General features: G+C 58.9%; 1 protein-coding gene across 1 annotated transcript in view; it reads left to right on the top strand.

Moving 5' to 3' along the window:
- CPNE5 (copine 5) overlaps positions 1-13,019 on the top strand; it is a 100,869-nt gene that overhangs the window by 77,668 nt on the left and 10,182 nt on the right. Inside the window, exons 14-22 of the mRNA XM_006759060.2 lie at positions 87-140; positions 4,042-4,103; positions 8,123-8,163; positions 9,683-9,864; positions 10,603-10,730; positions 10,937-11,039; positions 11,599-11,656; positions 12,033-12,106; positions 12,952-13,014. Of these exons, the coding sequence (XP_006759123.2) occupies positions 87-140; positions 4,042-4,103; positions 8,123-8,163; positions 9,683-9,864; positions 10,603-10,730; positions 10,937-11,039; positions 11,599-11,656; positions 12,033-12,106; positions 12,952-13,014 (765 nt within the window). The remainder of the gene's footprint in view (positions 1-86; positions 141-4,041; positions 4,104-8,122; positions 8,164-9,682; positions 9,865-10,602; positions 10,731-10,936; positions 11,040-11,598; positions 11,657-12,032; positions 12,107-12,951; positions 13,015-13,019) is intronic.

Here is a 13,019-nt window from a genome sequence, read left to right as displayed (position 1 = left end):
CCCCCCACCCACACCTGGAAGCCCCAGGGGTCCCGTCTGCCAGTTTGGAAGCCTCTTTCTTACCTGGTAACCGTTTTTTCCTGCAGGTGGTAAACCCCAAAAAGAAAATGAAGAAAAAGAAATATGTGAATTCTGGCACCGTGAGTAGCCAGGCCTCCCCTGTGCCGCTGGGTAGACACTGAGCCTGGAGCAGGGCCTGGTGTCGGGAGTCACGAGTGTTCGTGTGCTCCTGCGGTGTGGGAACTAGACCTGGAGAGTGGGGGGTGGAGAGTGGGGGGTGGAGAGGGGTGGGGCCCGGAGCCACCGCCCAGGGCCCAGGCGCGCCTCAGGCTGCAGTACAGCAGGCTCTGTGATTCAGACTGAGAAAGCCCAGAGAGAAACTCCCACGGGACTTCCTGCGGGCGGGAAGAGGAAAGGAGGCGCAGTGATTGGGCCCTGACTCCGGGAAATTCCCAACTGAGGTGCTTTTCGCAGGTTGTTTCCTTGGGAGGCAGTGTTATCATCCCCTGTCATGACGGAGGAAACCAAGGCTGCAGGCAGGGAAGTGACTCAGCGAAGGTCACGGGCTGGAAAGGGGGGTGGCGGTCAGCACCCAAGTTACCTTCAGAGCCTGCGGCTGCTACGGGCCGGGCACTGCTTGCCTGCGACCATCCTGGGGTCACACTGGCCCAGCAGCTTCTGGGGACTGATCTTCAGGCATTTATCAATAAATGGAAGTCCTGGCCCTACTGGCATTTATATTCTAGTGGGAGGAAGCAGAAACAAGTAAATATACATACGTGTACATGCCTGTGGGTGTCAGGTGGTTATGAGTGCTGTGGGGAAAAGCAAAGTGAAGGGATAGGGATGCCAGCAACAAAACTACTATCCTCCTTCCTTCCTATATAATAAAAGCCTAATATGCAAATCAACTGAACAGCAGAATGACCAGTTGCTATGAGGCGCACTGACCACCAGGGGGCAGACTCTCAGTGCAGGAGCTGCCCACAGCCCACAGGCCTCAAGCCAGCCAAAGCGGGTGCCAGTGGCCCCCCCCCATCACCCCACCAGTCACCCCGCAGAGGGAGGTGACTGCTGGCAGCAGGGGGCGGGGCTGGTGAGTGGGTGGTGCCAGACTGGCCAAGGCGGGTGCTAGAGGGGTCCTCCCAACTGCCCCACAGGTCAGCCCTGATGTCTGGCCAGGCCTAGGGACCCCCGCCCCCGCCATGCACGAATTTCATGCACTGAGCCTCTAGTTTAATATAAAGTAGTCAAGGAAAGCTTCTCTCAGGTGACATTTGAGCTGAGATTCAAAGAAGGTGAGGAAGCAAGTATTGAGGATATTGGGGAAAGAGAATTCTAGTAGGAATCAGCATGTGCAAAGGCCCTGGGGTAGAGCCCACAATGCATTTACAGAATAAGCCAGTATCTTTGCAGGGCAAACATGCCCAAGTTCTACCCTTCATGGCCCTGCCCACTCCAGAGGTCCATACATCAGCGAATGCAGCGAAACTTAGTCATTTGAGTCAGGCAGACTGCAACCCTAAACCCAGAGGAGGCCCTAGTCAGGGGTTCTGGGGGTCCTCTGAGGACCCTCATTTTCTCCATCTGTAAAATGGGGCTGATAAGTTACTCCTACTCTGCTTACTGCACAGCGTGGCAATGACAGACACGGGAGATGCAGGCACAGTGGTTTGCTTCTCCACAGGGGCGACCCCGGCTTCTCTGATTGTAACTGTCACAGACAGGCGTGGAGTAATACAGGGTGGGGCAAAAGTAGGTTTACAATTGTTCATTTGGAAAACAACACAATAGGTAATAAGTAAATAAACAGTACAAGAATCAACTGTTTCTCACGCTCTCGACTGTAAACCTGCTTCCGCCCCACCCTGAATTTCCTTTGCTCAGAGCCGCAGGGTTTCTCAGTGGGATGCTGTCGGCGTTTTAGGCGGGACCATTCTTCGTCTCACAGGACTTCCCCTACGTTGTGGGGTGCACCCCAGGCCTCAGCCCATAGCTGCCGACGAAGCCCCAGTCATTGTGAGACCCCCAGAATTCTCCCATGCGTTCCAAGGTGCCTCTCTGGGAGGCAGCTGAGAAATATTGGGTGGACAGTGTTAAAAAGGTTTGACAAGCACTGACCTCATCCAGCTTTCTTACTTAGAGGCTCAGAGAGGGGACGTGCTGTCTTAGGTCACGCGGTGAGTTAAGGGCAGCGCAGGGCTGTGCCCAGGTCTCCTGACTTCCCTTTGCTGCAGCATTTCCCAGTCTCCATCTTAAAAAGAACCACCCAGTCTGCTTTCTAAAATGCAGGTTCCCAGGCAAGTTCCCTGGGCTCCAGGCTGGGCCCAGCCATCTGTGCTTAGTGCTTCTCAGACCCTACCTACCACGAGAGAATCTCCTGGGATCTTGTTAAAATGCCAAGAAGCTGCATTTCTGCCATAGATAGATAGATAGATAGATAGAAAGAATTGATTTCAGAGAGGAAGGGAGAGGGAGAGAGAGATAGACACATCAATGATGAGAGAGAATCATTGATCAGCTGCCTCCTGCATGCCCTCTGCTGGGGATCAAGCCTGTAACCCAGGCATGTGTGCCCTTGACCGGAGTCGAACCTGGGACCCTTCAGTCCACAGGCCGACACTCTATCCACTGAGTCAAACTAGCTAGGGCCATTTCTGCATTTTTTACTAGCAACTTGGTGATTCTGACCATGCTGGTCCAGGGACCACACTTAAAGTAGCAAGTCTCTGGGTGAATCCACGGGCAGGCAAGTTAGGGAATTACTTCATCTCTGGGCCCGGATGTTCAGCTCTGGCTGCAGGTTAGACTCTTGTGAGGAGCTAAGCAGCGGTTCTCAACCTGTGGGTCGAGACCTTTGGTGGTCGAACGACCCTTTCACAGGGGTTGCTGAAGACCATCCTGCATATCAGATATTTACATTACAATTCATTACAGTAGCAACATGACAATTATGAAGTAGCAACGAAAATAATTTTATGGTTGGGTCACGACATGAGGAACTATAAAGGGCCAGAAGGTTGAGAACCACTGAGCTAAAGTAAGATCCAGGGCCTGAGCCCTGCCCCAGAAACCCTGATGCCATTGGTGTGAGGGCCTCCCCGGGCTGCAAGATGCTTTAAAAGCTCCCCAAGAGGTCTCCTAATTGTCAGCATAGAGGCCACTGCCCTAGTCCCTCGTGAAAGGAGGCTTTGTCCAGGTGCCTAAGGCTGTGATCACCGTGGGTGGGGGTCTCTGAGGCCCAGCTCAGCATTCGCAGACCCTCTCATTTTGGGGGTGAATGGTTCATCAGCTTTGTCAAGCAGAGGCCCTACGGACCCACCTAGTGAGTCGATGAAGATGGCTGAATGTACACGAGCAGGGAGCAGCAGGGAGCTCCCCAAATCCTAGAGCAGAGGTCTGTGATGCAGGGAAATGGCCCCTCCCCCACCTGCCTCATTTAATGGGTTTCAGCTGCCAGGCTTTCCCTGGTCTCCCAGATCCCAAGTCATCATCATGACCCGCTGCTAGTGGCTGCCTGTCTCAGTGAAGCTGATGCCAAAGCCACCAGAGGGCGTAGATCAAGAGGCCTCTGCTTGGGAGAGGGGGTCCTGGGAGGGGCAGGCTGCTTACGAGGGTCTCGGGTCTGAGGGTAGAGATGGAGAGACGCCAGAGGGAGGGGACAGGGAAGGCTGCAGATAAGTGTGGACCAGAGAGGCACGTTTGAGGATGACTAGTATGGAAGCGTGGAGCTGGCCAGCCTGGCAGGTGTTAGGACTGTGTCAGGAAGACCCTTGCCCTCCACGCTCCGCTCCACACGGGGTCTGCAGTTTGGCACTGAGGTCAAGAGGGCAAGCTCAGACAGGCCTGGTTCCCATCTCACCTGGCCACGTGCGGGCAGCGTCCTTGGGCACATTGCATCACCTTGTTGAGCCTCGTTTCCTTGGGGATGAATGGGGACAATGACAGCCCTTCAGGGGCTGCTGTGAGCCCCGATTGCAGCGATGAAGGCGCATGGCACGTGCTGAGGCTCCCGCTGACCGGCTCCCTTTTGTTTTCAAGGTCACGCTGCTGTCCTTTGCCGTGGAGTCAGAGTGCACATTTCTTGACTACATCAAAGGAGGGTGAGAAGACGTGCAGCCCCGTTTCCGTGGCCTCGGGGAGAGGGAAGGGGCCTCAAACACGGGCAGGGGCAGCTCTGGCCCCACCCTGGCCTCCGCGAGGCGCTGGCTGGAGTGTGATCCTGGGCTCCAGGCTGCCTTCCCGGAGCTCTGCCTGCCCTGGAGGCTGGCCGGCTGCAGAGGGTGTTCCTGGGCCAGGCAGCCAGCCGGGCAGGCCAGGTCCCTGTGCCCAGAGGACCCCGGAGGCGGTGGGGGCTCCATGCTAGAGTCCCAAGGGCTTGGGGAGGTGGAAAGAGCCCTGGACGGGGAGTCATGAGGCCCGGGCTCCAGACCCCTTCTCCCTGAGTTTGCTGGATTCCTCGGGCAGGTCACTGTCCCTCCCAGGGAATCGGTTTCCTCCTGGGAGCACAAGAGCTCGGAGTTTGGTGAATTCTAAGATTCCTTCCTGCTCTGAGCTTCTGATACCCCTGGTGTGTCTGCGTGGCAGCGATGAGCCTGCCTGGTGTCGTGGGGGACATATAAAGGGCAGGAGAGAGTGAGGGATGGGCCAGAAAGTCGTCCCAGGACCAGCAGTTGGTGAAACACGAATTTAAGGAGCAGGAAGAGCCAGGGTCCGGGCCAAGGCAGCCAGGGAAGCCTGGAGGCTCCAGCCAACAGCTCATGGAAAAGGAGCCGACTGCCAAGGACAAGTGCCAGGCCAGGGTGTGGGTAGCCAAGAGCCCACAGGTGCAGGCAGGTGAGTAACTACACCTGTTTGGAAAGGAGACAGGGAGGGCAGCTGCCAAAGGCTCATCCCAGCCAAGTGGGCACTGGGCTGCCTGGTTCTCCAGGGCAGAGGCGAAGGCAGAGCCTGGGAAGCCACGCCCGCTCTCCCTGCCACGGCTCCCGCGGCTGGAACCGCCGTCTCAGGTGGGAGCTCTCCTTACCCACTGAGCACACACCCTCCCACAGTCCCCCGGAGGCCTCTGCCCTCACTCCCCGCCCCCCCAGCCTGCTCCCCACCCTGCTCTTGCTCCCTTCCCTCGTCAAAACCGCTCCGTTCTCCATCCACTAAGCAGCCACCCTGTACATTCCGCAGCACCTGGTAATTTCCAGTCCTACTTATCCTCTTTATCCTTCTCATTTGCATAATACCCCCAAGGTACAGAGCACAATGGGCAGGGGGACGAGGATCTTCATTTTATTTTTTAATTTTATTTTTTATCTTTATTGTTGAAATTATTGCATATGTCCCCGTTTTCCCCCATCGACCCCCTCCAGCGGATCTTCACTTTATATAACTTTCCCGAGGCCGCAGGCCTAGTGGCAAAGTGCCTCCTGTCATGACTGCTGCCTTTCTTCCACAGTTGTGCCTCCGGCGCCCAGGTGGGGTGGGTGCAGGTGGGGTGGGTGCAGGTGGAGATGGCCGAGTTAAAGGGCTGGGCACTGTGACGTCTCCTGGAGCCACAGTGCTGGACGGCTGCTGCGCAAAGCTGGCGCCTGGAGTACTGGGCAAGTTAGAACACCGAGCCGCCCTAGCCCTCCCCTCCTGCACCCGCCCCACGCCTCTCTGCACTCGCTGGAGAGCCTGAGAGGCTGGCTCCAGGCGGCGAGAGCCCGCATGCGTGTCCGGGCAGGCAGCTGATGGCGACATGTGTCTAGGGATCCTCCCCTCCCTGGCCTCCCTCCCCTGCCCACCTGGAGGGGAGGGGGTAGAGAATGGGCACCTCTGCCCCCACATCAGAGATGGAGCTGGTTGCTCAGCAGCCTGCGTTCTGCCCTGCTGTGCCCTTAGGCAGGAGAGGTGAGCCTGCCGGGAGGAACTTTCCAATCGACACCGCGTTCCAGTCCCTTCATCCCCTGAGTCATTTCAGAACCCAGAGCAGGGAAAACTGCTTAAGGAGCAAGGTCTGCCTGTGCCCTCAGCTGCAGTCCTGCAGGCCAGAACCACCCTACCAAGGGCAGCCCAGGGCACCAGGCTCTTACCCGCCCAATGTGCCCCCTCTTCCCATGAAGACACAGCCTCTATATTCCACCTGAGAGGTGACAAGGAACAGCAGGTGAATAGAGTAGGTCAACTGCTATAACAAATAATTCTCCAACCTCAAGGCTTCGTTCAAATAAAAGCTTATGTTTCATTCTTGGGGTGGCAGCGGTGGCTGGGGAGATGCTCCACAGTCACTCAGGGACCCAGGCTCTTGCCATCTTGTGGCTCCCTCTCCCTCAGAGCTTAGAGTCCATTAGATGCTCTGCCCCCAGGCAGCAGACCAGGGCGAAGTAGTGTGGGGAGAACTGTTTCTGGCCAGCAGATCCTGGCTTGGGTCTCCTGGTACCCATGTCCTTCACGCTTCCTGGGGGACAAAGGGTCCATGAGCAGTAGCCCAGCTGTGACCAGGTGGAGAGAGGGCTGTGGTTCTGATAGGGACCATCTTCTAAATGCAGGTGAGGTGAGCCCTGTCTCATCTTACATCATCCCTGGCCCCGACTTGGAACCACCATAACAGTTTCCCCACGTGTGATCCCAGTCAGTGCCAAACTTTGCACTTCTCAGCATCCTGGATGAGGCCAGAGGGTGGTCATTAAAGAAGCAGATTCTCGTCCCGTCTCAGACCAGCTGGATTGGCATTCCCGGGAGAGGTGCCCTGGGATCTTCCTTTTAAATACGCTCCCTTGATGTCTGTGATCATTCAGCATGTGAACCATGAGACTAGACTCTGTCAAGGGCTCATGTCTTGTCAGCTTTGTTCTGTTAGCACCCAGCACAGAACCTGGAGCAGCCAAACCCTCAGCAGTTTCGACCCTGAATCTGAAGCCTCAAAACCTAACCTTTTTTATTATGGAAAAATCCCAAACACGTGCAAAAGTGCAGGGGCGGTATCATGACCCCCAGGCGCCCTGCGCCCAGATTCTGCCATTGCCAGCTCCTGAATCTTGCTCCACCCGCTCTCCCTTCCAGGCGATCATTTTGAAGCAAATCCTAGACATAGTTCATTCCCCCAACTACTTCAGAGTGTGTCTCTGAAATTTAAGGACTCTCTCTGTCAAATATAACCAAGTATCGTAATCACACCTGACAACTGGAAGTTCCTAAATATCTAGTCAGTGTTCAGATTTCCCCAGTTCTAAAGTTTTTAATTGGCTTCTTTGAACCCCAAATCCAGGCAAGATCCATATACAGGGGTGGGCAAAAGTAGGTTTACAGTTATAATACAAATAAACAATAAAATAATTAACAAACAATGATATAAGAATAAACAGTGTTTCATGTTCTCACAACTTTTGCCCACCCCTGTACTGGGGCTGGTGGATTTGTCTCTTAATTCTCTTTTCTTCTATCAGTTCCCTGCCCCCCACACCCCCGCACCTGGAGGGGGCTTGCTAAGAGCCTCCTTCGCCTGCAGACAGCTTCTGATTCATGGGTCTGCAGGAGACTTAGGGTCCTCCGAGTCCCCAGGTGATCCGCTCCTGCTGGTCCCTAGGCAGGTGTGCCAGAACGTGCCACGGACTGGCTTTCGCTGGCCGCACCCCCCGCGGTGCCCTCTGACCCTGTGCTTGCTGTGAACAACTGGTAGATGGAGGCTCCGTCCGATTCAGGTTCACTGCGGGCAAGACAACTCCATGGGTGGTGTTTGTTCTTCCCTCCGGAGGTGGACAATGTCTGTTTGTCTCCTTTTTTTTTTGTCAAATAAGTCTTAACCCTGAATCTGACTGCAAATTTGAACACAGTGAGACTCTACTTAGCAGCCTCAGGGAGCCCAGGGGCAGGGTTTGGGGAGCAAATACCTGGGCGTAATCACTTGCCCACACAGAGCATCTGTTGTCTTCAAAGAGCTTCACACCTCCTGGCTCTTGTGATGCTCACAGCAGCCCTTTGGGGGGTGGGGGGCGGGGAGGCTGGCGTTACATCCCAGCTTTCCAGATGGAAAGACCACACACCGGCCAGCAGCGGCTGGTGGGCCCAGGCTTCCGGCCCTCCAGCCCTGCTCCCCCTCCCCCAGCCCCGCCTCCGCCCAGGTAACACCCTGCTGTTCTCCTTCCTCTAGGACCCAGATCAACTTCACAGTGGCCATCGACTTCACGGCTGGTGGGGGGAGGGGAGGCTTCTCGGGGCTGTGGTGGTTGCTTTCGCTGGTAGCCAGGTCTTCCATATGCTCTGGCTTCATCCTCCCTGAAGAAGAGGTGCTTAGGCCCCGAGAGCCAAAGATGGAACCACCGTCCTAACAGGTCTGGGCCCTGAGCCACAGGCTCACCCTTGAGGGCACCCGGTCTCCCTGGGGGACTAGGACCAGCTGCTCTGGGCCCTGGCGAGCCCTGGAGCGGAGCTGCTTGCTCAGGGATCGAATCCCACACCCTCTGCAGTGCAGCCCCCGGGCTGGAGGGGAGACTAGAGTCAGGCCTGAGCGCGTGGTCCTCCGTGAGGGCAGACTGCAGCTCAGGAACCCCGGTCCTCTCCGTGCTGGGGCTGCCCCACTTCCTCGCCTCCTCTGACCGTCTCCGGTGTCGGTGGGGCTGGGACGGAGCCTCCAGGAGCAACCAGGGCCAGGCCTTGCGCTGTTAGAAACATCACCACCTTCTTTGGAGTCTGGACCCCATTAGCGGTGCTCAATGCTCATTTTTGTGCCAATCAGAAGATACCCAGGTTTCACTGCACAGGTGTGTCAGAAACCCCAGGCCCCACGGAGGGTGGTAGGATGTCAGAGCTGGGAGGGGCCTCCGTGCTAAGAACAATGAGGTGAGTTACCATAACGCCTCTGTAATCCTCACAACAGCCCTAGGAAGTGGGCACTGCTATCCCCACTCTACAGATGAGGAGACTGAGGCTGAGAGCTTAGGGAGCTCACCCAAGATCACACAGCTGTTAGGAGATAGAGACGGGGCTGGTACCTTTGCAGCCTGTGCTTACTGCCTCTCGTTAATAAATAAGTAAAATACGGACAATATTTAGTGGTGATAAAGGCAATGGAGAAACGTCAAACGAGGGAGAGGGATAGAGAGGGAGGACGGGGAGCTGTGACTTTCATGGGCGGCTGGGAAGACCACACTGAGAAGGTGAAACCTGAAGAGGCGGGGGAGCAAGCCACGTGCACACCCGCGGAAAGTGTCCCAGCGCAGAGCGGGCAGCCATGGCCAAGACCCCGAGGTGGACGGAGCGAGTGGCAGGGAGGGTGTAGGAGGCGAGGACAGGAGTAACTGGAGGCTAGTCATGCGGGACCTTGTGAGGAATTTGGGTTTAACTCCGAGTGAGATGGGAGCCTCAGAGCCCTTTGAGCAGAGAAGAGGCGGCATCCGGCAGCCACAGATTGAGGGCTCGCGGCTGGTGTGCTGAGCGCGGGCGGCAGGCACAGGGCGGGGAGGCAGGGGTGTCAGGAGGCAGGGGTGTCAGGAGGCCCCGCAGGCCAGGGCACCGCGGGACCCTGGGACTTGGATATTCTCTGAGGGTTTAGCAACCGGGCTTTGCTCCAGGATGGAATGTGCCGTAAGACAGAACGGCATCGAGGGTAAATAAGCAAAAGCGAGGGGTGCCATTGGACACCCCTTCCGACTGTGAAGCCGAGGAGGCTTGGCATGTGCACGCCGGCATGTGTCCGCCCCCTGTGTCGCAGGGAACCCCTCGCAGTCCACGTCCCTGCACTACATGAGCCCCTACCAGCTGAACGCCTACGCGCTGGCGCTGACCGCCGTCGGGGAGATCATCCAGCACTACGACAGCGACAAGATGTTCCCCGCCCTCGGCTTCGGGGCCAAGCTGCCCCCCGACGGCCGGGTGTCCCACGAGTTTCCGCTGGTAGGAGGCCCAGAGAAAGGGCCGGGCTGATCCCTGGGGGTAGTGGTGACAGCCCGGGGTGGGGGCACTTCCCCTCTTACCCGCCCAGGGCCTTCAGGGGCTGCCTTTGTTGGGGGGGGCTGCCTGCTGTGTGCAGGGGGTCTTGTCTCTGGGCCTCCAGAAACCCCCTCCCCACCTTGCTCACAAAGACTCCCATCACGTCTGAGGCCACCCTCAGTGCCTCTGGCCTCCTTTTCCTGGCAAGACCAGGAGGCGGAGGGGGCACGTGACCGTACTTTCTCCCAAGGCCCCAGAAATGAGGAGGGGGTGTGGGTTGGGTACAGGCAGCTGCGGGGAATTCCAGGAGCTCCCTGGGCTGGTGCTGATGGGGGCCACCTCCTCCCCTCCCTGCCATGAGCTGGGGACGCCGAGTCGGTCCCTGGGTCACTCACAACAAACACCCCTCACAGCCTGCGGAGTGCCAGCCCGGTGCTGGGCACAGGACGAAGGAGGGGGGCAGCCCTTGCAGAGCTGCTTGGACCCTGCAGCCACTTTCCAGCTGGGCAGGTGCAGGGGGTGGGGTGAGGAGCATGTGCTACCCTTCAGGGGGGGGGCCCAAATGCCCTCCTCCCCTGTCCCCCCACCAGGGAAGAGTGTAGGAGAGCCCAGGCCTGCTGGCCACCGCCCCCTGCTCCTGTCACCCTCCGCCTTCCCACCCCTCCTTCCTCCCTGGGCTCAGCCTCCATCCTCTGCCCCCAGAACGGCAACCAGGACAACCCCTCGTGCTGCGGCATCGACGGCATCCTGGAGGCCTACCACCAGAGCCTGCGCACCGTGCAGCTCTACGGCCCCACCAACTTCGCCCCCGTCGTCACCCACGTGGCCAGGTGAGCCGGTCACTAGACCCCGTCCCAGCAGCTCACAGGCATTTGTCTCCACACCTGTCCCCTTGCCTTTCAGGGAGCCCTGACCCCAAGAGACCCCCTCCAGCCAAAGAACTGTCCCACCAAAGTGTTAAGGAACCCTGTGTGTGTGTGTGTGGTGGGGGGGTGACATGCCCAGAGCCTCCCAGACAGACTGCGCCCCATCCCAGGAATGCGGCCGAGGTGCAGGACGGCTCCCAGTACTCCGTGCTGCTCATCATCACCGACGGGGTCATCTCAGACATGGCGCAGACCAAGGAGGCGATCGTCAACGTGAGCTGGGGGGCGGGAACCCACGGGCACACCTTCCCACTCCTTTAGGGAGATGCTTGGCCTGGCTTCTCCGCTCCCTGCCCGGGGTGGGACCCTGCTGGCTTTGGGCTGCAGCATCTGGAGGGCCTGGCCCTGGGGTTGGGGGCATCGGTCCCAATGGTCCCCCCCACCTCTTAGCCACGCTGGGTGGTCCGCTCCCTCCGGCCACCTCTGGCTCCCTCATTCGCTGCCCTGGGAACTCAGCCTGGCCAGGTAGAGAACTGGGAGGTCCAGGCCACACAAAAGATGCCCCAGTGATGGAGGCCCGGAGGCAGAGGCGGGGTGGGGGTCTGGTAGAAGCAGACCTGGGTCCCTGGGTCTGTGGCCCTGGCTGCCCTCTCCCTCTCCCCTGCTTTTCTGGGTTTCTCTGTGTCTCCATCCTTCTCCCTTCCTTTTCTTCCCTGTCTTCCTCCTGACTTCCTTCTTTGATCTATCCTCTGTCCCTAAACACGATCTCCTCCTCCTTTTAACTGGCCCCTCGGCTGGGTCCCAAACACCCCCACCTCCCGCTGTCTCACAGGCTGCCAAACTGCCCATGTCCATCATCATCATCGGCGTGGGCCAGGCAGAGTTCGATGGTGAGTTCACCACCACCCCCTCCGACCCCCACCCCTCACCCCCCATCCCCGCATGCTCCCCGAGGCTCCGGGCCCCTGGGCATGGCCCTGTTCCACAGCGAGGCTCACACCTGGGTGTGTGATCAGCTGGGTCAGCTGGCAGCTCACAGGTGTTTGTTTGCACAGGGGCCTGTGTGTCAGGGCGTGCGCCCCACACCCACACCCCAAGGCCGTGGAGAGGAGGCCAATGACTCCTCCCTCCTCCCACCCTGGGAGCCTGGGAGCGGGGAGCTGGAGGCTGGGCTAGAACTTAGGACTCACTGGGTGGGCTTCCCTGTGAGATTGGCCCCTGACTTGCTCCCACTCCATGCCTGCCCCCCTCCCTCACCCCCCACAGCCATGGTGGAGCTGGACGGCGACGAGGTGCGGATCTCCTCCCGGGGGAAGCTGGCGGAGCGGGACATTGTTCAGGTGAAGCCCTGCTGCCCCCCAGCCGGCTGGCCTCACACTCCCTGGGGGCTTTTCTGGAAAGGCTAGAGGGCAGCCTGAGACTCACCCCAAACGTCGCCCACCCAGCCCTCCCCGCACCCCAGGCCTCCGTGGGCTCCTCCAGAGCACGCGCCTGGTTATTGCACCTCCTGTGCTCTGCCCGGCGCCTCCCGCCCCCCGCAGCTGGCAGCCCCTGGAGGGAATCTACCCGCTCGGCTCGGTGACAGTGTCCTGAGTCTCCGTGTAGGATGCAGGTGTAACGAGCAGACAGGCCCTCACATGCACCTCAGCCGGCAGCCCCTCCCGGCGGCCCCTGCGGACAGGCCCACTGCTTAGGAGATTCGGAATGAAAAGCACATTCTCCATACCCTGGGTGGGAGGGGTTGTTCCAGGCGTGGAGGCCAGATGGGGGGCTAGAAACCCGAGCAAGCCTGGGAGGTGGATGCGAAGGCCTGGGGGACACCCTGGAGGAAGCAGAGGGGCCTGACCTAGGAAAGAGGGCTCTGCTGGGAGGGGGGCCACCTGAGGGCCCAACTCCCGGAAGCCAGGGGTCCATTCAGCATTCCCTAAGTGCCCGCTAAGTGCCCGGTGCCCAGACCTTGGGCCGAGGAACCGCGTTGAGCACCCTGGCGTGGGCTAGGTGCTCAGGAGGTGTTTGCGGGACGGAGAGAGGGTGACATGATGACGGCTTCCCTGGAGAGCTCACCGTGGGGGAGGGAAGGGGGAAGTGGGCAGAGGTTGGGAGGAGGGGCAGGATTTCCGCCTGGAGATGCGGGGGGCTGGGCCCAGCAGAGACCTGGCCTAACCCTGCCTCCCCCGCCGGCCAGTTCGTGCCCTTCAGGGACTACGTGGACCGCACGGGCAACCACGTGCTGAGCATGGCGCGCCTGGCCCG

This window comes from Myotis davidii, unplaced genomic scaffold (assembly GCF_000327345.1).
Source record: "Myotis davidii unplaced genomic scaffold, ASM32734v1 scaffold1036, whole genome shotgun sequence".
Lineage (NCBI taxonomy): Eukaryota > Metazoa > Chordata > Mammalia > Chiroptera > Vespertilionidae > Myotis > Myotis davidii.
Note: the sequence above shows the minus strand (reverse complement) of the source record. Positions and strands in the feature narration are given on the sequence as shown.